Below are 21,264 nucleotides of genomic sequence, written 5' to 3' on the forward strand. Positions count from 1 at the left end.
GCGCCCCACGCGGTGCTCGGCGCTGCGCAGCGCCGCCGGCAGCCCGCGGCGGGCAGGGGATGCTCCGGAGCCCCGGTGCAGGCAAGGGGTGCTCCGGAACGGGCCGGGACGCTCCGGAGAGGGCAGGGGTGCTCCCCGCGCAGCCAGGGCACGCACACAAACGACCGCACAGCCCTGAAGAGTTCAATTTCTTTATGGTCCCAAACCCGCGCGGAGCCTCCCCGTACCGAGAGCGGGGAGCTACAGAGGGGTCGCGTGGTGACAACAGGCCGGCGCCAAGCTGTTGGAACGCGCGGCGTTCAGCAGGTCCTCTTCTCTCGCGTTCCCGTTCGTCTCAGCGCCTCCGCCGGGGACCAGTGACCGCCGAGCCCCGCGGCAAGGGGCAGAACCCGGCATCGCAGACAGTCACAAGTTACAAAGACCGAATAACCGAGGGGCGCTGAGCACTGCTCTGTGGCCTGTGCCCAGCCTGGACAGGGCTTGTGCCCATCCCAAGGGACATCCGGGGTTCGGCGGTCCCCGACACCACGCAGCAGAGCCCCGGAGGCTCCACCCCAGTCTGTCACAGCTCGGCGTGATACTGCTGCACCTTCAGCAGCTCGCTGGGTTGCATGAAGATGCCCTCCATGACCTTCCAGTAGTTATTCTGGCTGGGGGAGGCCATGCCGTGCACCTCCTTCTGGCCGTGGATGGGCCGCCCGTACTGCTCCCCTGTCACGGAGAGGAAGACGTCGGTGGAGGTGTGCTTGAAGCGCACCTCGCTGTCCCGCGCCCAGTAGGTCCCACTGCACACCACGGTCCAGTCGTCCAGGTAGTCGCCCTCGCCGTCCTCCCCGAAGGCGCTCACCTCCTGCAACGAGGGCAGCTGTCAGGCGGGTGGCCTTGGCCCGCGCTGCCCCCACAGGGACGGTGAAAAAACGCCCATTATTGGCATTGACTGTGTATTCGCCTAAAAATAAAAAGCACCCTGTGTAATGCTGAGCGGAGAGGTCAGCGGGGATCTCTGCAGAGGTTCAGAGCACAGGTTTGCGCCTCCCTGCCGTGGCTCGCACAGCCGGAGCACGGCGGAACCGGGGACTCGGAGACCCGGCGTGGCCCCCGTCCCCATGTTTTAGGGGATCCCCAGCCCAGCACGGGGACCCGCTGCGTGGTCACGGCAGGGGACGGCTGCTGCGGATGCCTGGGCTGCTGTCGCTCCTCCTGCCGTGTCCCTCCATGACCGCAGAGCCGGGCTGCACCCGGTGTCACGGCAGGGATTCCCCTCCTGGAGGGAAGGGGTCTGGCCCCAGGGCTCCCGGTGTCACAGCACGGATCCCCCCCCCCCCGCCCCGGTGGGGAAAGGGTCTGGCCCCAGGGCTCCCGGTATCATGGCAGGGATCCCCCCTCCCCCCGGTGGGGAAGGGGTCTAGCCCCAGGGCTCCCGGGGCCGCCCGGTGCCACGGCAGGGATCCCCCCCCACCCCGATCCCTCCGGTCCCAGACCCAGAGGGGCGCCGGTGGAGGCGGGACGCGGCCGCACCTGGGCCGCACCTGGTTGCCGGAGAGCGGCGAGGTGAAGCGGTGGCTGTGCAGGTTGCGGCCGGTGCCGACGTGCGTGAGGCGGATGGCCTGGCCGCAGCGCACCGGCGCGCCCCGCTCGCACGCCGCCGCCGTGCGGCCCCGCACCCGCCAGTAGCTGTTGCCGTCGTCCGCCGCCGACACGCCGGTCACCGACTGCTGCCCGCTGCCTGCGGAGGGGAACGGCGGGTCAGCGCCGACCGGGACCGGAACCGGAGCCAGGCTCCGCCGCGGGGGCTGCCGGGAAGGGCCAGGCCCTCCCGGTGAAGGTGGGGGAGGGGCGTTACCGGATCCGTAGCGCACGTCGTGCGAGTGGAGGCGGACGTTGTGGCGCACGTTGAGCAGCTTCACTACGGAGCCGCAGGTGACGGGCCCGGGGGCGGAGCCGCCGCGCGCCGCCGCCGCCGCCGCGCCCAGCACCAGCACCAGCGCCAGCAACCGCCGCGCCGCCCGCATCCTCGCCGCCCTGCCGCCCCGCCGCCGCCGCCGCCGGAAGCGGACGTGACGTAACGCGACGCCGCTCCGGCCGGCCGGAGGTCGCGCTCGTCTGCTCCGCCCCCCTCTGGCTGCCTCTCGGCCGCAGCGGAGGCCTCCATTTTCCCTCGGCGCCAGTGCGGGCGGCGGCGGCGGCGGGTAAGGAGGCGGCGGGGAGCCGGGGACGGGGGACGCTTGGCTGGCCTGCGGCCCCCCCTCGCCGCTCCGGTACGGGCTGGAAGGGGGCGGTTGCCGGGTTGACGGCGGGGCCTCGCCGAGGCCTCCTCCGGCCGCCCCGGGGCCTGTGGCTGGTGCCGCCTTTGGGGCGGCGGCCGGGGTGGGGGGAAGCTCCCTCGGTCGCCGGTTGTGGGGTGAAGGCAGCCGGGACCGACCTACCCCAGTTGTGGGGCGAAGGTAGAGGGGCTCCTCCCCCGGTCCTTGCTGGGGGGAGGGAGGCAACCGCCCATCCCCCCCCCCAGTTGTGGGGTAAGAGCAACCGGGACCTGTTTGGCCCCCGCTTGTAGAGTGGGGGCGGTGGATGCCCATCCCTGTCCCCGGCTGTGGGGCGAAGGCAGTGGGGATCTCCCCGTGCTCAGGCCCTGGGGACCCCCCCTTGTCCCTGCTTGTGGAGCAGGGGTGGGGGTTTCCTCTGCCCTGCTTATGGGGCAAAGGCAGTGGGGTCACCCCCCTCCTCTGGTTTCCAGTTGTGGTGAGGGTGGGGAGTCTCCTCCCTAAATCCCCCTTTGGGGGAGAGGGTGAAGGCAGCAGGAGTCTCCTTGGTTGTGGATTGGGGGTGATGAACCCCCACTCTGGTCCTTGGTTATGGAGGAAAGGCTGGGGACCCCCTGCCACACACCCCTACACTTCCCTACACATCCCACTCAGGGGGTCATGATGGTGGCTTCCCTGCTGGTGTCCAGCTGTGGGTGAAGGCAGCAGGGACCTCTCCCCGCTTCCTAGCTATGGGGTCCTGGCTGCAGGACCCGGTGCTGGGCAGCCCTGTGGGCCCCCTGAAGCCGTGCACCACGGTAAGGTGCACCCTGTGGGGCGGGAGCCCCAGCTTGAGGCTGTGCTGCCGTGGGGCGACCAGGCCCGGCATGACCATCAGAGCAGACCCTGCAGCAGTGCCCTGTGACTTGCAGGAGGGGGAAGGAGAGCTCATCCTGCGCGGGCAGCAGGTGGATGTCAAGGTGCGGGACGCACTCCTTGGGGCTGCTCTCCTGGGGCCTGGAATATACTGCAGTTCACCTGCCCTGCCCGAGCAGCAAGGCTGCCTCCTTGCAGGCTTCAAAGAGCTGCAAGGACTTGGGGACTAGCTGAAACGTCGTAAAAATAGGTGGTAGATGCGTTGGTATATCTGATATAAAGGAAACGGAAAGCGTCAACATGCTTTTTAAGAGGGGGAAAAAAATCTCATCTTATTTCCCACATATGTTACACGTCTTCATCACCCTTGTCCATATGCTTAATTCCTGCACAGTTGGCATTTGAATTTGTAAACTTTTGGCAGGGTAGCTCTCCAGGCCTGCAGTCTGGGAAGGCCTTCTTTGGAAGTAATAACATATAAAAAATGACAAACAGAGTAGGAATGAATGGCTGGTGTTCACAGCAGGTATTGTGGAGTTTCATAGTGACTTCTGCTTTTGTTTTCTTTTCTGGATATGATGATATGGAGAAGGAAAGGGAAGTAATGAATTTTGATACTAAATTATTTAGGGTGGCCAAAACTAACTGTGAGAAGTTGCACAGGGACCAGGTGCTACTGAGTGGCTAAATGCTAATATGGTACATGAGATAGGATGGCTGTAATGTAATGAAGGTAGCAGACTCTCCCCAGCCATTGACTCTTCATTAGCTTTTACTATTCAGGAAAGAGCTGTTGGTGTCTCAGTTATTGTTCCACTTAAAACTTGAGTTCAACACCTAGCTGTAGTCAAAAAAGGAAATTTTAGAATTGCTTAAAAGGAACAGAGAACAAAGCAGAAAGCATTGTTATACCAATGTGTAAATTGGTGGCAGCTTGTGTCTTGGATACTCTTTTTGTGCTTTTGGTTGCCTGTCTCAAAAAGGGGAACACCGGAAAAGGTATGGGGAGAAGCAGCAAGGATGGCCAAGTTTTTAGGCAGGTGAAGCCTCTATTTAGGGAAAAGCTTACTGAAGGGAGATAGGACACAGGTGTGTGAAGTCAAGAACAGGTCAGAGAAAGTGAATAGGGAACATCAATTTTCTGTTTTTACAGGAAGTTACCATGCAGCAGATCTGAAATAAACAAGCGGAAGTGCTTTTTCTCATAGCATGTAATTAAATTGTGGCACTCATTGCCACAGGATGTTCTGCACTCTGGTAGTATTGAGGCAGGTGGGACGCATTGAAACTAATAAAGCAGGTATGTCCACCAGCTTTTGGACTTCCTACTCTGCAGCAGCCGTGTTTTTTGACCTCTCTCTATCACAGTGATGTTTGCCTCTAATTTTCAGAGGAATTGAACATCAGGGCATAGTTCATCATTTTGCTCATGTGTTCTTTGCATACCTTCATCACGGAATTTTTAAAGAAAAATGAAACTGATTTTGCTGCAAGAACTCCAGGTGGTGGAACAGTGGGTTACCTTTGTAATTGGATTGGGTTTTTCCCCAATGAGCCATTTATTGTCACAAGTCTTTTACCATTGTGGATGTACTCAGGCTGTGATAAAATTTATTTCATGAACATCTCGTTGATGAAATGAATAGATTGAGCTTCTGTAGGCGCTACGCTTTAGCTGAGTCAAGTCTTCCAACCTTCTTATTCTCATAATGCTTTCTGAACTCTCTGCTGCAATTGGGTTGTTTTCTCTTTGAAGCATAGACCTGAGAACTGGACAAAACTACCCAGTTAATGGGTTTGGTGATGTGGTCTTTTGGTAATGGTAATAATCAAATCCTTGGGCCGTTCCTGGGGAATGGGATCCAACTGGACTGGATCACTGAATAGTAATCATATCTCACTGTGAAGATGCTCCTTGATTGTTCTATGCCCCTCTGCGCACCACTGCAGTCCTATGTCTTAGCTGTCATCCCTGTGCCTGCAGAGCCAAGATGCTTCTGGTTTCCCTCATCCTGCATCCTTTCTCCACCCAGACATGGGCGCTGCTCGGGCTTTGACACTTTCATGGGGCACTACTATTCCCAAGACTGGTCCTGCTCAGGGTTGTTTCCCTGTTTCGGCAGAGTGCCACCACAGCTGGCACTATGCAGGAGTTTTCCTGTAACAAGTTCTGATGTTTTGCAGGCGCTTGTTGTATTTCCATTTTTAAACCTAGCAAGTTAACTTCTATTTGTGTATAATGTGCAAAGCTGCATTTGCTTCCAGCACTGCAATGTTTTGTACCGCTGAGCAACCAGCAGTACGTGGATGCGTGATACCTGGATGTGTGGCCATGCCCTTACTGGTATCTGAACATCTGGTACTATGAGGCACTTCCTCATTCCTTCACCTACACGGGAGGCAGCCCACAGTGCCTACAGCCACCCAGCTCAATCAATATCCAGGCCAGTGCTGCTGATCTGATCAGAGATCTGTGATCTCTCTTTTGGCAGCGAAGACAGCTATCTGCTCTGTGTTCTTCTGTCCAAAAGGAGCTTGTGGACTCTGGAAAACTGCCACTGTGCCCTTGAGCTGAGCAAAGTGCAGGAACTCCTGATCTGAAGCAGAGGTGGTGTAATTGCTTAGTCCTGGGTTTCTCTGGCATCGCTGCTGGATGGGAGAGGCAGTGCTCGAGGTGCCTGGCCCAGCGTGGAGGTACCCATGTTCTCCTCACCTGCTGTCACCATGCCATCACAGCACTCCTTGCTGTATCGCTGTTGTCTTCGGTCAATCTTGGTCAGTCTCTAGAGGCCATGAGCTATCTTTGTTGTAGAGCTAAACACTCGTAGAAGCAGGCCTGCCCACATACAGACAAGCGTGCAGGGTTAGGCACTTCTCTGCCTTCTTGTTGCTCTAGTGCTGAAGCATTTCAGTTCTTGCTTCCATGCTCCAGCAATTTTTGACCCTCTTCTGGGAGTATGCTACAGCAGTGGGGATGCTGATGTGCTGTTTGAGAAAATGCCCATGGCATGATACAGTTAGGCTGGCGCAACACCCCTCAATGTGGATACCATTAAACTTCCCAAGAGCCAAACAACTGTACCGTTAGAGCAGGGTTTCCCTGTGGAAACACTGGGGACGCTGGGGGCTCCTGCCTGTGCAGCAGTGCTGATCGGAGGTTCACCTCCCCCCTGTGCTGGCAGAAGTCTCTGGCTATCTCCCTTCCCTGTTTTATTTCAAATGAATGCTTATCTCAAGTGAGGGGTGGAAGAGGCACTATTAGTACGTATTTGATTCAACATCTCCATGGTAATAGCTCCCCTTGGTTCCGTTTGCCATGTTAAGTGGCATCTCTGCTGTCCTTAGGTGGATTTCACTGGAACTGAAAGCACCCAGTATTGCTCTGTGGTTGGCTTGTCTGGAACCTGCTAGACTGGATCACTAAATGAGATGGGTTTCCTAAACCAGAGCCATTTCTTGTGTCTAGGCAAATTTGATTTGATGTGAACTGAAATTGCCAGGAAATGATGGAACAAGTGATGAGGAAGAAAGTTTGAATTGTGAATGAAATGCTCTCCTGGCAGAAAGTAGTAAAATGCTAGTGTAGCGCTATGATGAGGGGTCTCTTTCTTCCTGGATGTTTTGTGTGTTGATCACAGACAGGAGGAGAAGCGGCGTTACTAGGTTTAGAAATGGAAATGCTCTGGAAAAAAATACTTAGCCTGCAGTTGCAAGTATGTTAGTAGGTCCTTATGGAGACGTAGATAAAGAATTAGTGAGAAAGCGCTCGGTTAACACAATATGTTTGTACAGAGACTGGTGAAAATGACAGTTCCCTGTTTCTCTACTGCATCTAGTTATACAATTCATCAGTGGCATTTGCTGCAAAATGCAGGAACACACATTTAACTGTAGCATCTGTACAGCCCTCAGAAGTGTTATTTCTGAGGGATGATCACGTAAATACATGCAACTTTTACAGTGCATTTTGAGGACGAGGATCACCTTGTACCCGCATCGAGCCAGAAACAGTGATGTCCTATCTGAGCGCAGAGCAGTAGCCTTGATCTGCTGCTATTTGTCCCTGTCTAGAGCATTGTATATAGATGTTGGCCAGAGCCGCGTAATCCTCAGCCAAGGAATACAAGCTACTATCTGCTCATGTCTGAAATCTTGCAGAGGTCTTTCCTTTCTCTTTGTTGTGGGTTTTCTCTAACGAGAAAAACTTTCCTTTGGAACTATAAATATTTTAGGGCTTAAAAGATTCGCCAGGATCAGCCTAGCGTTTTTTTTTTTCTTCTTTTAAAAAACAAGTCGCTGGCTTTCTATAAATGGTTGTGTTTGTGCACCAGATGTGGGGATCTCTGGGCTGAACGAGAAGCCAGTCTTTGCGTGGTGGCAAAGCCCCACGGAGCTCGATTGGGTTGTCTTGTATGTGGCTGATTTCCTTCAGCTATTTGTTTGCAGTGGGAAAATGATTATGAGGACGTTTTGAAGCGTGTGTGTTTAGGTATTGTTTCCTGTGGTAAGGAATTCTTTTCTCATCTCTGTGGTGGAGCAAATGTTAACATGCAGATTTTTGCTTTAGCTCTGACACCTCCTCTCAGCTTCTTTTCATACCTTCCCAAAGGCTGGTACTTCTTCCTGGGTTGGCTTTTACATCTTCACAGTCATTTGAGGAATTGATTTGTTTTTTCTTACATCTGACTTTTGAAATTTTCTGGTGTTTTGGTGTGTTTAAAAACAAGCAAACAAAAGAGAAAATATTTTCCTTTGAAAATATGGAAAGTTTTACATCCACAAGAAGTGAAAGACTCCGAGAGGCAGAGCTTGAGTCACGTTGTTATGGACGTTGACTTTCCGTTGTGCAAGCCTTGACTTGCACTGCTTCCAGAAACCCCTTTGGGGAAAAATGTCAAACAAAAGGGTCTGGTTGTGGAAATGTCCCATTTCTGTGATGCCTTGTTACTTCATAATTGCTGCTCGGAGGCCCCGGGCCTGGAACGTTCTGGCCCTGGCGACTCCGGCCGTGGGGCGCGGGGTGCCGGGTAGCTGCAGGCCCTGGCCCCTGTCTTGCGCAGCACCCTCTGCGCCTCTCCCGTCTGCTCTGTGGTGCTCCTCGATCTCTGGAGAGAGCCTGCCTAACAGGCTGCAAATATGACTCACTCACGTCCTCTTTCAGGATCAGCCTGGCTTCGTTAACTGAGTGAGGATTAATCATATTAAGATCTTAATGGGTTGGACTTTGTGCCTAATGCAGTGCAGCATTGGTGACAGCATGGGGTTGCTTTCCTGGCTGAGCGTGAGGGCATGGACGGGATGAAAGGCTTTGGCTGTACGTGGTGCTTCAGCCGCGTCCAGGAGCTCGGCTGCGTAATGAATGTTCTTGTGACGTGCCGTGTCCTGCTCACTGAGATGCAGGTTGACAGGAGCTAGCAGCGCTTGGCTACTGGCTCCACTTGCCTAATCTCTGGTGACAGGTATGTTCAGGCAAAGGGGTCTATGGGTAATTCAGGTTCTCGAAAGATTATTCGAAACCCTTTTGCTTTAGCTGTCCTCTCTCCAAAACCCAGTAGGGGGAGATGCTTGTGTTTTACTCCCTCTGCTGATAGGATGGATGTGTCTTCTTCCACCAGTTCCCAGGAAGCAGTGTGTGAGACGCTGCAGCCATGTCTGACTTTGTAGAAAGTGAAGCTGAGGAGTCGGAAGAGGAGTACAACCAGGATGGGGAGGTTGTTCCCAGAGTAAACAAGAAATTTGTGGAGGAAGATGAGGACGGTGAGTTTGCCTGTCTGTTCTGAGTTTGCTGAATTGTCTGTGGGACTCTGTTGTATTCGACATGCCATGTCTCTGCAGGTGAAGAAATAACTGTGGAATGATAGCATGACTGTCAGCAGTCAATGCTCTCAGCTGTTTAAGTGCTTCCTTTTCTCAAAGTACTTGGGTGATTTTTATACTTGGCAATAGAAAATACACTGCTTCACCCCAGTGGGACTTGCAGTCGTGTAATTTGATAGTAACCAGTAAAAGCAGAGGAGTGCTCTTGGTGCGGAGAGAACATGAGACGACAAGATAAGAATCGTTGGGGTTCTGACACGAGCGGCTGTCTGGGTTCTGTGTCGGTAAAAGCGTTCAGTTAAGACTTCCTGCGTGGATAGTGTGAAGGAAGATACTGTTTGCACAGAGTCGAGAAGGAGTCTTGGCACACGAACGCTTATTACTCCTCTTCACAGATGAGGAAGAAGAGGAGGAGAATCTCGATGATCAAGATGAGCAAGGAAACCTGAAAGGATTCATTAATGATGATGACGACGAAGAGGAGGAGGAGGAGGAGGAAGCCAGTGACTCTGGAGACTCCGAGGACGATGTTGGCCACAAAAAGAGAAAGCGCAGTAAGTTTTGTGACCGCATAACACTTTCACGCTGCCCTGCTGGAGAGCGTGGCTCTCCCTCTGCCCTGTGTATCTGCGTGGGCTTGGTAAGCTCTGCCCTTCCCACTGGTTTGTCCATTCCCAGAGTAGTAAAGGGGGAATAACTCATCTCTGCTTTCTCCTCTCAGCTTTCGATGACCGCCTGGAGGATGATGATTTTGACCTCATTGAAGAGAACTTGGGTGTTAAAGTCAAAAGAGTGAGTTATGTTCCCATGCAATTATTAATGGTGTGGTGCCTCTTAGCACGGAGGAGAGGGTGGGCTCCTGTTTAAAGTGAATGAGTTGTGCCTTCACGTTGCTCGGGCCCTTTTGAAAAAGGGTAGAGAGCTGAGTTCTTGGAGGAAGCAGGATCTCTCCCAGGCCAGACAGCTGGGCGCTGGCTCCTAGAGTTTGCAAAATACTTTCTGCCTGTCCCTGACGTCGGCTCTCCTCCCCACTTCCCGTGTCTGTAGCACAGGCACAGAGGAGTCCAGCTTCCAACAACTTCCTCCTGTGCAGTGCTAACCCCAAAGACAGTGCAAGGTATTAGGGGCTCTGAAGTGCCTTCCATAAAACCCCCTGGAGATGTATCAAGCCAGGATAATCCTTGTAGCAGCAGCATTGTAAGCAACACAGGCCTGAACCCAGCATGGTCTTCAACAGGCGGTCGTATTGTGTTTCATGCTGTGCTGTATAAGTGCTTGCAACTCACTTGGAGCTCGGGGATGGTTTTCTGCCCCCACATGCCTGTGCTAAGCTGGGCTCCTGTTCTTGCTCCAGGTGCCACTGAAGGAGCAGAGGAAGTGCAGCACTGGCTTGGCAGAGATGGTACTGAGCTTGAGTGTCTGTGCCAGGAGTTTTGTGTACTATTAAGACTTTTTGCTTGCAGCAAAAATTCAGGCGTGTGCGAAAAATGTCCGATGATGAGGATGACGAAGAGGAGGATTATGGGAAAGAAGAACACGAGAAGGAAGCCATTGCTGAAGAAATCTTTCAGGATGGTGAAGGCGAGGAGGGGGGTGAAGCTGTTGAAGCTCCTGTTGCTGCACAAGAGGAGGAAGAGGAGGAGGAAGAAGATGAATCTGGTAAGTTTCCACAGTTTGGCAGAAGAACCAAGTTAAAGCTTTCTTTGGTTTATAACTAACCAAAGCTGCAGCCCTATTCTGGTCAAGCTATTCCTGGTCTGATTAGTTCAGTCTTTAGAATTGAATGTTCCTGAGTAGCAGGTTTAATTTGTCTGCATCTCAACCTCTTTGTCCAGAAGCATGCTGCGTTCACTGAGGTTCTGAATGTCTCCTGTAAGCTGCCCCCTAAACAGAGATCCTTCCAAGGAAAGAAGTCAAATAATTATAGGCGTTCTTTAGCACTTAGTAGCACAGCGCATGTCTGCCCTAATTCTCCTCTTGGGCATCAACCCATCATCAGTGCTAGTACTGTACTGGAAGAGTTTTGCAAGAGCTCTTTCTCTACTGTCCAGAGCTGTATTTTCTGTGCACTAAGCTGCAGGTAGTTGCCAGATAGCTTTGCCAGTGTTTGGAAGTTAGTTCTAGCTTGTTATTATGGTTCAGGCCCCTGGAATTTCTGAGGTTGCTGTGAGAAGCTGTGGGTAGCTGGGCAGACTGACAGCCAGCAGCAGCCAAAGTCTGTAGTGGAGACTCATAGCTGCACTGGCTGAGCTGAGCTTTGTCAGAGATACCAGTTGAATACGTGAGTGTCCTGACCACTGAACTGCTTCTCCATGTCCAGACATTGATGACTTCATTGTGGATGATGATGGACAACCTCTGAAGAAGCCAAAATGGCGGAAGAAGCTCCCTGGATACACAGATGCGTAAGTAGCAATTGGAAATTGGCCTGCAGCCTCCAAAGCAGTGCTGAGGTTCCTCGACCATTGTAGCTGTGGTGTGGTTCGGCTTGTGGTTGGATACGCGCGTATCTTTCCGCAAAGAAACCCTGGTCAATTTAAACCTTGGGCTTTAGTTTGTGATTTCTTGAACATCTGACTCCTTTCCTTTCTCCCGTAGATTTTTTGGAGGGACACGAAAAACAGTCCCTTAAGAGAAGTATTTGCATCTTTTCTTGAATTAGGCTTCTGTCTGAGCATGTAACTAATGTTTGGGACGTGAATGCTAATGTTACACCAACAGTGTTGCTGAACTGCTGACGTTTTAGCTAATCCAGAGTTAAGTATTAGCCAGGTGCGCATAGCTTCCTCTGTAGTATAAATGACTTATGGTTCTGGCTCACTACACCTTTCCTGTTTACTGGAGGAATACGGAGAAGGAACTGATAAATAGATCTCTGCCATGGAGCGTTAAGTGCTGTGGACTTACTGCAGAATCCTTGCTCTTAACAATAGCAACCACTTCTGCTTATGTGGGGATCAAATTAACTGAAAAGACACAAAGCACTTTTTCCTTCTGGGCAAAGCAGCATGTGTCATGCGAATCTCAATGAGTTGTGTACCTATCCGCCAGTTTCTAGCCAAGGTGCAAGACTAAAGCTTAAACTTGGATGCTGTGAAACCTTTATGCGTCTAGGATGCTCTGTGAACTGCGCTGTGGGACCGAATGATTGTTTTTCTCTTCCAGTGCTTTGCAGGAAGCCCAGGAAATCTTTGGTGTGGACTTTGACTATGATGAGTTTGAGAAGTACAATGAGTATGATGAGGAGATGGAGGAGGAGTATGAGTACGAGGATGAAGAAGCTGAAGGGGAGACCCGTGTCCGACCCAAAAAGACTGCCAAGAAGCGTGTCAGTCGGCGTAGCATCTTTGAGATGTATGAGCCCAGTGAGCTGGAGAGCAGTCACCTAACAGACCAGGACAATGAGATCCGCATGACGGACATGCCTGAGAGGTTCCAGGTGAGGGAAGAGGGTGCCCGTGTGCAGGCAGGGGGCGTTTTAGCTCCCACCAAGAGCAGGAGACCTGAGATCTGCAGGCCAGCTTTCTCACCTGGCTGCTGGCTGGATTTTGGCATCTTTTTTGCCTCTTTGCAGACCCCATCTCTCAAGTGTATACGTTGAAACTCAGTATTCAACACAACTGTAAAAATGTGCACTCTTCTACCTGCATAAGGTAGAAGAAACGTTTAGTGCTGATGCCAACTTTCTTTTTGGCCGCTGGATGTCAGTGTTGCATTTGTGGGAGTGGCCCGGGGCTTGTATTTGTTCTGCTGAGCTGTCCTTCCTGCTGAATGCTGTTAGTAATCCTATGAATTGTACTTCTGTGTAGCAAGAGTGAAGCCTGCAGTGCCAGAGAATGCTTGCAAGGGTTTTCCAGCTTAGTCCTACACCAGCCAACATGTAACTGTTCCGTGCAAGGTGTTTCTATAACCTACTTTTAACTAACCCAAGCAGCTGGGATTTATATGTTTGTCAGTGTGGAGTCTCCTTTGTGTTGCTGGGAATTGTTCTGATATCCCATGTTTTCCTCTTAATTTCACCCTGTATTCAGATTTTCCCTGAACAGTTCACATTCTTCCTTTTCTCTCTGGCATATGTAAATGTAATTCTGTGCAGAGGCTTGTACCCACCTTTGTGAAATGGGATGTCTGAAGCTGCCGACTTTTCAAAAGAACCTTTTTTCCGTGCCAGTGTGTGCAGCGCAGGAATGCTGTATGTAATGTCTCCTGGCCTGTTCAGACATTTTGTCTTCTGCACGGATGTCAGTGATGAGTGGAGCAGACCCCCAAAAGAGAAGTGGGCAGGACTAATACCCAGGGAAGGTTTAAAGTTGTTTTATGTTCTGGTATTCTATGATTACAGCAAGAAAGTGATGACAAGGCATGGGTAGATCCAGAACAGAGTAAGGAGGATGTAACTGCAAAGAGAAAGCATGGGTTTGGGAGCCCTGTAGGAAGCAGGGAGACCTTGACGTAATCATCATGGAAGGTTACACACCATTGCAGGCCTTTCCATAAACCTTCAACAGATTTATTAGCTGCTGTTACCTACTGTAGAGCTGATGCAGGTTTCCTGTGTGCTCAAAAGATGTATTCATTGAAGTGCTATCCTCAGCAAAGCCCTTTGGGTGTAGAAGGAACCAAGACCCCATATGCACCCTGTTGCTCAGAAAAAACTTTTCTTGAAAACAAGGTATCTCAGGCACCAGTGTTGCACATGGCTCTGCTCATCCTGTCATCTTCTCACAGTTGCGCTCCATCCCGGTGAAGAGTGCTGAAGATGATGAGCTGGAGGAAGAAGCCGACTGGATTTACAGGAATGCATTTGCGACACCCACCATCTCCCTGCAGGTAACAGCTGTGCCTGGGACTTCTGGCCTGAGAGGGCTGGTAACTTGAACGTGCTACAGATTTCCAGCCTGGAGAGATTGTTCCAGAGTTCTGTTCAGAGGAATGTGGTGCCAAACATACTGGTGTCTTTCTGATTTTGAGCAGGCTGTTTAACATGCACCTGTCTTCATTCTCCCCTATGTAAAACAGGGCAAAACACAGCACAGAGAGATTGCAAGGATTGCTTTGAAAGATCGCTGAGTCACTGTGCACTTAGGAGTAGACTAATATTAGCCATGATCTGCTCTTAACCATGACTTACCTTGGACAGATGCTGCTTCTCAGTTTTTCCTTTAAGCCAGTCAGGGCTAGGATGCTTTTCTGTGGTCTAAAAGCAGAACGTATAACCAAGCCTACATTTCCAGTTAACGGAAGGATCATCATTTTTTCTTAGCCTGGGCTGATCGTCTAGGGAAGACAGCTCAGGGACACGATCAACACAGTGTGTTTCTCCTTCTAGGAAAGTTCTGACTATCTTGACCGTGGACAAGCCAGCAGCAGCTTTAGCCGTAAGGGACCTAGCACTATCCAGAAGATTAAAGAAGCTCTGAATTTCATGAGAAATCAGCATTTTGAGGTACCTGGCAACTTAACTTCATGGCCAAGATGATTAAGTCTGAGTTGCTTTTTCCGTATCCTGGCAGGAATAGCAGAGGGACTGCTGAAGGTATGGGGAGTAGCAAACCAGGAGGGGCAGAGATACTATAGGGGTTCCTGCTTCCCTCTCCTGTGCCTCACTGGAAGGCACAGCTCATGTTACAGGAGCTGGGACAGCATGGGTTTTAGTGACTGTTTGATGGTGTCACTGTGGCCATATTTCCCTATTTCTAGACAAATTGATGCTAAATAAGGTAGAAGAATACCCAAGTCTCTTGAACCTTACTTGGGCCATTGAACCTATTCTCTGAGGTGTTGCCCGATGTCACAGAATCCTGTTGGTGTATGTTTAGGTGAACAGGGAGGGAGGGAGTGGGAGGAGGCATCCATGCTGCCAGACTTCTGGGGTCCCAGAGTGCTGCATGCAGCAGGGAGGGCTCAGGGAATTGTTTCTGTGGAATGTTTCTAGGAGCTGGGGTGCAGCTGAGTGCATCTCCCCACTGCAGCCTCATCAGCTTGTTCTCTCACGTGGAACAGGAGCGTTTTCTGAACTCTTGGATGCTGGGAGCAGCCCAGTCTCCTTTTGGTTGGTAATGATGAGTCTTGTTTCTGACCCAGGTCCCATTCATCGCCTTCTACAGAAAGGAATACGTAGAGCCAGAGCTGCACATCAACGACCTGTGGAGGGTTTGGCAGTGGGATGAGAAGGTGAGAAGTATTTTCATTGCTTGTTATCCCATCAACATTTACTATGTCTTTCCATCTAGGTTGATACTTTACAAAAGATTTTTTTGGCACTGCGGACCTTTTGTGCTTTCTTACCCATTTTACATCTCTGCCATGATGTATCCTTTTTTGTCAGATAACCTTTTACAGTCACAAGACAGTGCTTTCTCTTCACCAAGTTCTTTTTGTGTAGTGACATTTCCTGCAAAGACACAAGTTCCTTTCATATTGTCAGGTAGACTTAAGCCTTGATTATTATTTTTTTCTGTTAATCTGATTACTCTCTGAGATGGGCCTGGGCTTGGTTGCGGATGAAGATATTAATGAATGTTTTTATATGACAAATATCCTAAGAGCCTGGGGGGTTTCTGTAGGAGCCCCCCTCTGGAAAGGGAGGAGACAGATGTCATGCACAGCTACAGTGCATTTCACTGGAAATCTCTATTTTTGTGTTAGTGGACCCAGCTGAAGATCCGCAAGCAGAACCTGACACGTCTCTTTGAGAAGATGCAGGCCTATCAGTATGAGCAAATCTCTGCTGACCCAGACAAACCTTTGGCTGATGGAATAAGGGCCCTTGATACCACTGACATGGAGAGGTATGGTACCACGACTTTCTTGTGTTCATTTCAAAGTGACTTGAAATGCATGTTAACCTACCCACCTAGCGCAGTCTCTCTAGCCACTGCAATATCTTGACTTTAGCCTCCCCGCAAAGCTATCGATGAGAAGCGTTTAAAACTCTCAGCCTGAGCGCTCCATATGCCTGAGCCGTACCAGAGCAGGCTCTTTGGGCGCTCTGATCCCAGCTCAGCTCTGGGCAGGAATTAACATGCTGGTTTTGCATGCTTCTAGGCTGAAGGACGTGCAGTCCATGGACGAGCTGAAAGACGTGTATAATCACTTCCTGCTGTACTATGGGCGAGACATCCCCAAGATGCAGAATGCTGCCAAGGCTGCTCGAAAGAAGCAAAAGCGTATCCGAGAGGATGGTGAAGAGGAGGAAGGTTTGTCCCTGAACTTGATAAGTCTTCTAATCCTGGGCTAGTTGGAACTCATGGTTCCAAAGAGCTGTAAGAAGTTTCCTGGAAAAGTACATGTGTGCACAGACGCTCTCTGCTGCTCCTTTCCGTTTGAAGCCAGTCCCAGCTCTTTCAGACATCTCTAACAAACGCTTAAAGTTTTTCCACGCAGGAGGTTACTTTCCAAGGAACTGAATACCACCCCTCAGAGCAGGGGCCAAAGCAAGTATCGGCTCCCTTGATCTGTATTTAAATGTACATCACAGAGGGATTGCTATTAAAACTGTGAAAGAGTAAAACTGAAGAGAGGATAGGGGTTTTAGGGCATTTTTCTAACCCTGAATAATTTTAAGGCTACTGTGACCTTTCAGATGTATTTGTGGAATCCAAGCGCTCTGTTCTACAGTGTAGTTTGTCTTTGTCCCCTTCTCTGTGCCACTGACGTGCTGCAGCTGTCTGGCTGGCTCTGTAAAGATGCCCTGTTAAACATATCCTTCCCCTTAGGTGAAGGGGAGGATGCAGAAGATGATGAGCAGAAAGGGCCTGAGCTGAAGCAGGCATCCCGTCGGGATATGTACACCATCTGTCAAACTGCTGGGCTGGGTAAGGGCTGTACTCTGCCGTGCTGAGCTTGCAGCATGTTGTGGCCTAGCCTGCGAGCTCTTCTGGGCCGTGTGGCTTGCCTGTGGAAAGAGGACTGGTGGTTTTGCTCAGTGTAAGCTACAGTGCCCCTCTTCTTCCCCTCATTTCTGTATTCATTTTCCCAGATGGCCTGGCTAAGAAGTTTGGTTTGACACCTGAGCAGTTCGGAGAGAATCTCCGGGACAGTTACCAGCGTCACGAGACAGAGCAGTTCCCTGCAGAGCCCCTGGAGCTGGCCAAGGACTATGTGTGTAGGTTAGTGTGTTGGGGATCTTTGCGGAGATCCTGTCTATGTAGCAGGACAGGGGATCTGCGGGCATCCTCAAATTGTAAGCCTTCATTTTGCTTTTTGGTTTTAGTCAATTCCCAAGCCCAGAAGCTGTGCTAGAAGGAGCCCGATACATGGTGGCTTTGCAAATAGCCAGAGAGCCATTGGTCAGGCAGGTCCTGAGACAGACTTTCCAAGAAAGAGCTAAAATCAACATTTCACCAACCAAAAAGGGAAAGAAGGTAAGGAAGGGAGCTCTGACTGTGTGGGTCAATGCAGGGAAGGATCTAAATAACACACAAATGCTCATTTTTTTTCATCTGAAGACATCTCCTATTTCAGAGATGACTGAATAAATCTTTTAGTAGTACATAAGCTGGGCTGTTGAAGAGGCTGGCTCAGCAGCATTCTGTGTTTTTAGTCTCAGTATTTCATCGGACCTGACTCTTGTTGTTGAGATGTTGCCTTTACTTATTGGAACGTTTTCTGTTTCTCTGGGTTTGGGAGTGAATTCTTCTGTGCCCTGCTGGGGAAGGAGATGCTGACTAGGAGGCATACGGGTGAGGGAGTATTGAATAAAACACATTGTTAGTAGACAGTAGGGTTTTGCTTCATGAACACCCTGGATGCGTGCTGACTGTCTCTTCTCTCTCACAGGATATTGATGAAGCCCATTATGCCTATTCCTTTAAATACTTGAAGAACAAGCCTGTGAAGGAGCTGCGAGATGACCAGTTCCTGAAAATGAGCCTAGCAGAGGATGAGGCACTGCTGACCATTGACATCAGCATTGACATGAAAGGAGTGGAGGGGTGAGTCCTCACGGTCCCTGCCGAGCCTTGGCAGAGCTCTTTCATCCAGTGCTGCCATGTTGTTAGAGTTCTTCCATAACCCTAACTGCTCCTGGAGGTCATGGCCTGACAGTCATCCGCACCTTAAAACCAAGGAGCTCCTCAGGGCCTTGCTTTTCTCTTCATTGTAGCGAAAGCTTCAGAAATCATCCGATTTATTCATTTGAAGGCAAATTCTGGTGCCTTTAGACTTCCTGTGAAAGAAATGCTTGTTTCCCAGCCACCCTCACTGCGTGGCTCCTTGGTTCCTTCCCTGCATATCTGACTAGCCACGCTGCGCAATGTGAGTATGCTGGAGCAGCTCTGGGCTGCCCCATGTTGCACTGGTCAAGCCTCTCCACGCTGCTTCCGCAGCGTTCAGCTGAGATCGGTCTAGCAGCTTAGCTCTTGCAGCTAATGGAGTGTTTGGTGGGAGAACTGGCTCTTCTCTGAGTTTTCCAGGCCCATCCTCAGATCTGAAGAGCTGCTATCACATTCCTGTGCAGGAGTCTGCCAGTGGTGGTACTAGTGCAGGACTTTGGAGCCCTTGTATATCTCCCTCTCTCATTTCTTGCAGTTATGGTAGTGACCAGACGTACTTTGAGGAAATCAAACAGTTCTATTATCGGGATGAGTTCAGCCACCAGGTGCAGGAGTGGAACCGGCAGCGTACAATGGCTATTGAGCGGTCCCTTAACCAGTTCCTCTATGTGCAGATGGCTAAAGAGTTAAAAAACAAGCTGTTGGTGGAGGCCAAGGAGTATGTCCTCAAGGTGAGATGGGGGACAGGTGAGTCTGGGTCAGAGCTGGGGTTACAAATGCCAGCAGTCCCGCAGCGTGCTGGGGAGAACTGCTGACCGGCTGGTCCACAAGCACGAAGGAAGGACGAGAGGGCAGGCGAGGGTCTGAGTAAGGCTCTTTTCCAAGGAGGGAGAGGAAAGAGGGTACTTCAGTGGGATGGAAGATGGACTCCTTGGTTTTGGAGAGCTGATCCTAATTCTAGCAACATTATACTGTGGTGCTGCCTTGAGCAGTTGAGGCAGGATCATGTGTATCCTCCCTCCAGAGGAGAGCTATACCAAAGGGCCTGCAGTGAATTTTCTCACTCCTCTCTCTCCCTTCTCTATTCTATCAGGCTTGCAGCCGGAAGCTGTACAACTGGCTAAAAGTAGCTTCGTATCGCCCTGATCAGCAAGTGGAGGAAGACGACGATTTCATGGACGAAAACCAAGGGAAGGGGATTCGGGTGCTAGGCATTGCGTTTTCTTCAGCCAGGTAGGAGGAGAGGAATCAGCCCTGGATCCATGTTCAACGTTAGTGTTCCTCCATGTTCGAGTGATATCCGTTTGTTTTGCAGGGACCACCCCGTATTTTGTGCCCTTGTTAATGGGGAGGGCGAAGTTACAGACTTCCTCCGATTGCCGCACTTCACAAAGAGAAGGAATGCGTGGCGTGAGGAAGAGAGGGAAAAGAAGGTGGGCCGTGACAGAGCTACCATGGTTGCCCTCTTTTCCACCTTCTAATTATTCTGGGGGAAAAGTTGCTTCCAGTTAGTTTCTGATTCATCTCTCCTCTTTTTAGAGGGTGGCAGAGCCTTGGCATTCCGAAGTACTGTTTGTTGGAGTTTCATGAGCTGCTGTGGCCACAGCTACAGCAATTGTCTCCCCTTTCCCTGGTCGCACCATAGTAGTAAGAGACTGTGTGACCTAGTGGCGCTTGAGACAGGCTTTAGACTTCCGTTCCCTGATTTCCTGTAGCACAGGAGCAAGATGCTTTCAGTCTTTCCTCTCCACAGCCTTCCTGTTTGTCTGTTAAACAGGAATTTGACACTGTCCGTCAGTGGTCAGGAGCTGCAAGACCTGTGGAGAAGGCGTTTAGCCAGCTCTGTGTGTCGTGGTGGCAGGGCAGGGTGGCAGCGCCACACAGGCAACGGGGAGAAGATTTGCCCTGTGAAAGAGGAACCAAAGACCTATAGATAGCTCAGTACAGAAGCCCTCTAGCTAGTCTACTCTACCCTGTCTGACATCCTTTGTTTTTTTTCCCCCTAGGCTCAAGATATTGAAACTTTGAAAAAATTCCTCCTGAACAAGAAGCCCCACGTGGTGACGATTGCAGGCGAGAACAGGTCGCAGCAACAGTCTTTGTACTCCTCCCACTTCCAGACCTATTTTCTGTCCTTCTCTCATGCCCCTCCATATTTCACTGCTGAGGGGGTCACGGGGCGGAGGCATCCTAACGGTGCCTCCAAACTGATCTTTAACGTGCTACGGGAGCTGCTCTCTGCTGTTCCATTTCTAGCTCACCTCTGATTTTGTGCTTCTGCTTAAGGAAGCCTCTTTCTGTCACTGATCTGGGTTAACCCGTTGGGGTAGCTGACCTGATGAATGCCTGTTATGTTGATGAATGCTAAGGGATTTGAGGACCCAGCTTGGCACTCTCCCCTCAATCGTCTTGCTTGTCTCTCCCTAGGGATGCTCAAATGTTGATGGAGGATGTAAAGAGAATTGTTCATGAGCTGGATCAGGGGCAGCAGCTGTCCTCTATCGGAGTGGAGCTGGTAGACAATGAACTGGCCATCCTCTATATGAACAGCAAAAAGTCTGAGGTAAGCCTACTATTCCAGCCGTCCCTTAGTCTGTGGCTAATTCGGACTACCTCAGCCTCCCTATTTGTTGCGCTGGCCCTGCCTTGCGTTATCTGCTGCCTCCTGTGATCCATCTTGACAGTGACATACTGATCCTTGTGTCACGGCAAAACATCTTCTTCAGGCTTCCCTGAAGAAATCGGTGCCAGCAGACGTATAAAGTAAATATTAGTTAAGTCTGGAATGAGTCTTGCTCAGCTGAGTGGATTGAAGTTGTGTTGCTGCACCTTTCCCTATGTAGAAGAAGAATGGGGCAGATGGAGGAACTAGCGCCTGTCCTTCTCTTTTCTGTCTTAGAATGTTTTGTTCCCAGTCGCAGCAGAGTTCCTGTCGGGCTTTGACATCAGTTCTCTTTACCCTGAGCACCAAACACCTCCCTTGTTCCAGCCCCGGTCTGATGTCTCTTAGCTAGTAGTGCTACAGAGTGTGAAAACACTGTCGAGATTTTTTTCCTGATTCTCTGACCTCTTGCAGAACGAGTTCCGGGATTACCCACCTTTGTTGCGTCAAGCTGTCTCCCTTGCTCGCCGCATTCAGGATCCTCTTATAGAGTTTGCCCAGGTCTGCAGCTCTGATGAGGATATCCTCTGTCTGAAACTCCACCCTCTGCAGGTAACTTTTCATTCTGGGATCCTCATGGAGGGTGGGGAAACCTCTGCAAGAAAGAATGACCTGGGACTGTTCACTGTCAAGGAAGAGTATTCCAAATTGAACTGCGAGTTCTTCCTCTTCT

At 50.9% G+C, this 21,264-nt stretch overlaps 2 protein-coding genes across 4 annotated transcripts in view; one reads left to right on the forward strand and one right to left on the reverse strand.

Annotated features, from left to right (window-relative positions):
* Nucleotides 1–175: 175 nt before the first annotated feature.
* On the reverse strand, nt 176–2,046 carry SDF2 (stromal cell derived factor 2). Its single transcript, XM_068909639.1, has 3 exons — nt 1,844–2,046; nt 1,530–1,726; nt 176–850 (listed from the first exon to the last, which is right to left on the reverse strand). Exons 1-3 carry the CDS (start codon nt 2,010–2,012, stop codon nt 563–565), a joined length of 654 nt encoding a protein of 217 aa, XP_068765740.1. The 5' UTR covers nt 2,013–2,046; the 3' UTR covers nt 176–562.
* Nucleotides 2,047–2,078: 32 nt separating this feature from the next.
* SUPT6H (SPT6 homolog, histone chaperone and transcription elongation factor) overlaps nt 2,079–21,264 on the forward strand; it is a 31,745-nt gene continuing 12,559 nt past the window's right edge. The window contains exons 1-22 of one of the 3 annotated variants that reach the window (XM_068909636.1): nt 2,079–2,189; nt 8,732–8,873; nt 9,329–9,487; nt 9,655–9,725; nt 10,397–10,592; nt 11,254–11,338; nt 12,099–12,372; nt 13,662–13,763; nt 14,263–14,379; nt 15,018–15,107; nt 15,582–15,724; nt 15,981–16,132; nt 16,652–16,750; nt 16,915–17,044; nt 17,149–17,299; nt 17,715–17,869; nt 18,465–18,660; nt 19,023–19,162; nt 19,245–19,362; nt 19,936–20,012; nt 20,357–20,492; nt 21,006–21,143. In XM_068909636.1, the coding sequence (XP_068765737.1) occupies nt 8,765–8,873; nt 9,329–9,487; nt 9,655–9,725; nt 10,397–10,592; nt 11,254–11,338; nt 12,099–12,372; nt 13,662–13,763; nt 14,263–14,379; nt 15,018–15,107; nt 15,582–15,724; nt 15,981–16,132; nt 16,652–16,750; nt 16,915–17,044; nt 17,149–17,299; nt 17,715–17,869; nt 18,465–18,660; nt 19,023–19,162; nt 19,245–19,362; nt 19,936–20,012; nt 20,357–20,492; nt 21,006–21,143 (2,838 nt within the window). In that variant the 5' untranslated portion in view covers nt 2,079–2,189; nt 8,732–8,764. Of the gene's footprint in view, nt 2,259–8,730; nt 8,874–9,328; nt 9,488–9,654; nt 9,726–10,396; nt 10,593–11,253; nt 11,339–12,098; nt 12,373–13,661; nt 13,764–14,262; nt 14,380–15,017; nt 15,108–15,581; nt 15,725–15,980; nt 16,133–16,651; nt 16,751–16,914; nt 17,045–17,148; nt 17,300–17,714; nt 17,870–18,464; nt 18,661–19,022; nt 19,163–19,244; nt 19,363–19,935; nt 20,013–20,356; nt 20,493–21,005; nt 21,144–21,264 lie in introns of all 3 variants that reach the window. The other 2 variants (XM_068909638.1, XM_068909637.1) reach the window with 2 other exon arrangements.

The sequence above is a fragment of the Struthio camelus genome, chromosome 16 (genome assembly GCF_040807025.1).
Source record: "Struthio camelus isolate bStrCam1 chromosome 16, bStrCam1.hap1, whole genome shotgun sequence".
In the NCBI taxonomy this organism is placed as follows: domain Eukaryota; kingdom Metazoa; phylum Chordata; class Aves; order Struthioniformes; family Struthionidae; genus Struthio; species Struthio camelus.

What these genes read in the sequence shown, in the direction of transcription:
- SDF2 (XM_068909639.1), bottom strand. Translation starts at nt 2,012, where the DNA reads ATGCGGGCGGCGCGGCGGTTGCTGGCGCTGGTGCTGGTGCTGGGCGCG. An exon ending in CGACGTGCGCTACGGATCCG is followed by an intron (nt 1,727 to 1,843) that starts GTAACGCCCCTC and finishes TCCCCTCCGCAG; the next exon opens with GCAGCGGGCAGCAGTCGGTG. An exon ending in CGCCGCTCTCCGGCAACCAG is followed by an intron (nt 851 to 1,529) that starts GTGCGGCCCAGG and finishes CCCTCGTTGCAG; the next exon opens with GAGGTGAGCGCCTTCGGGGA.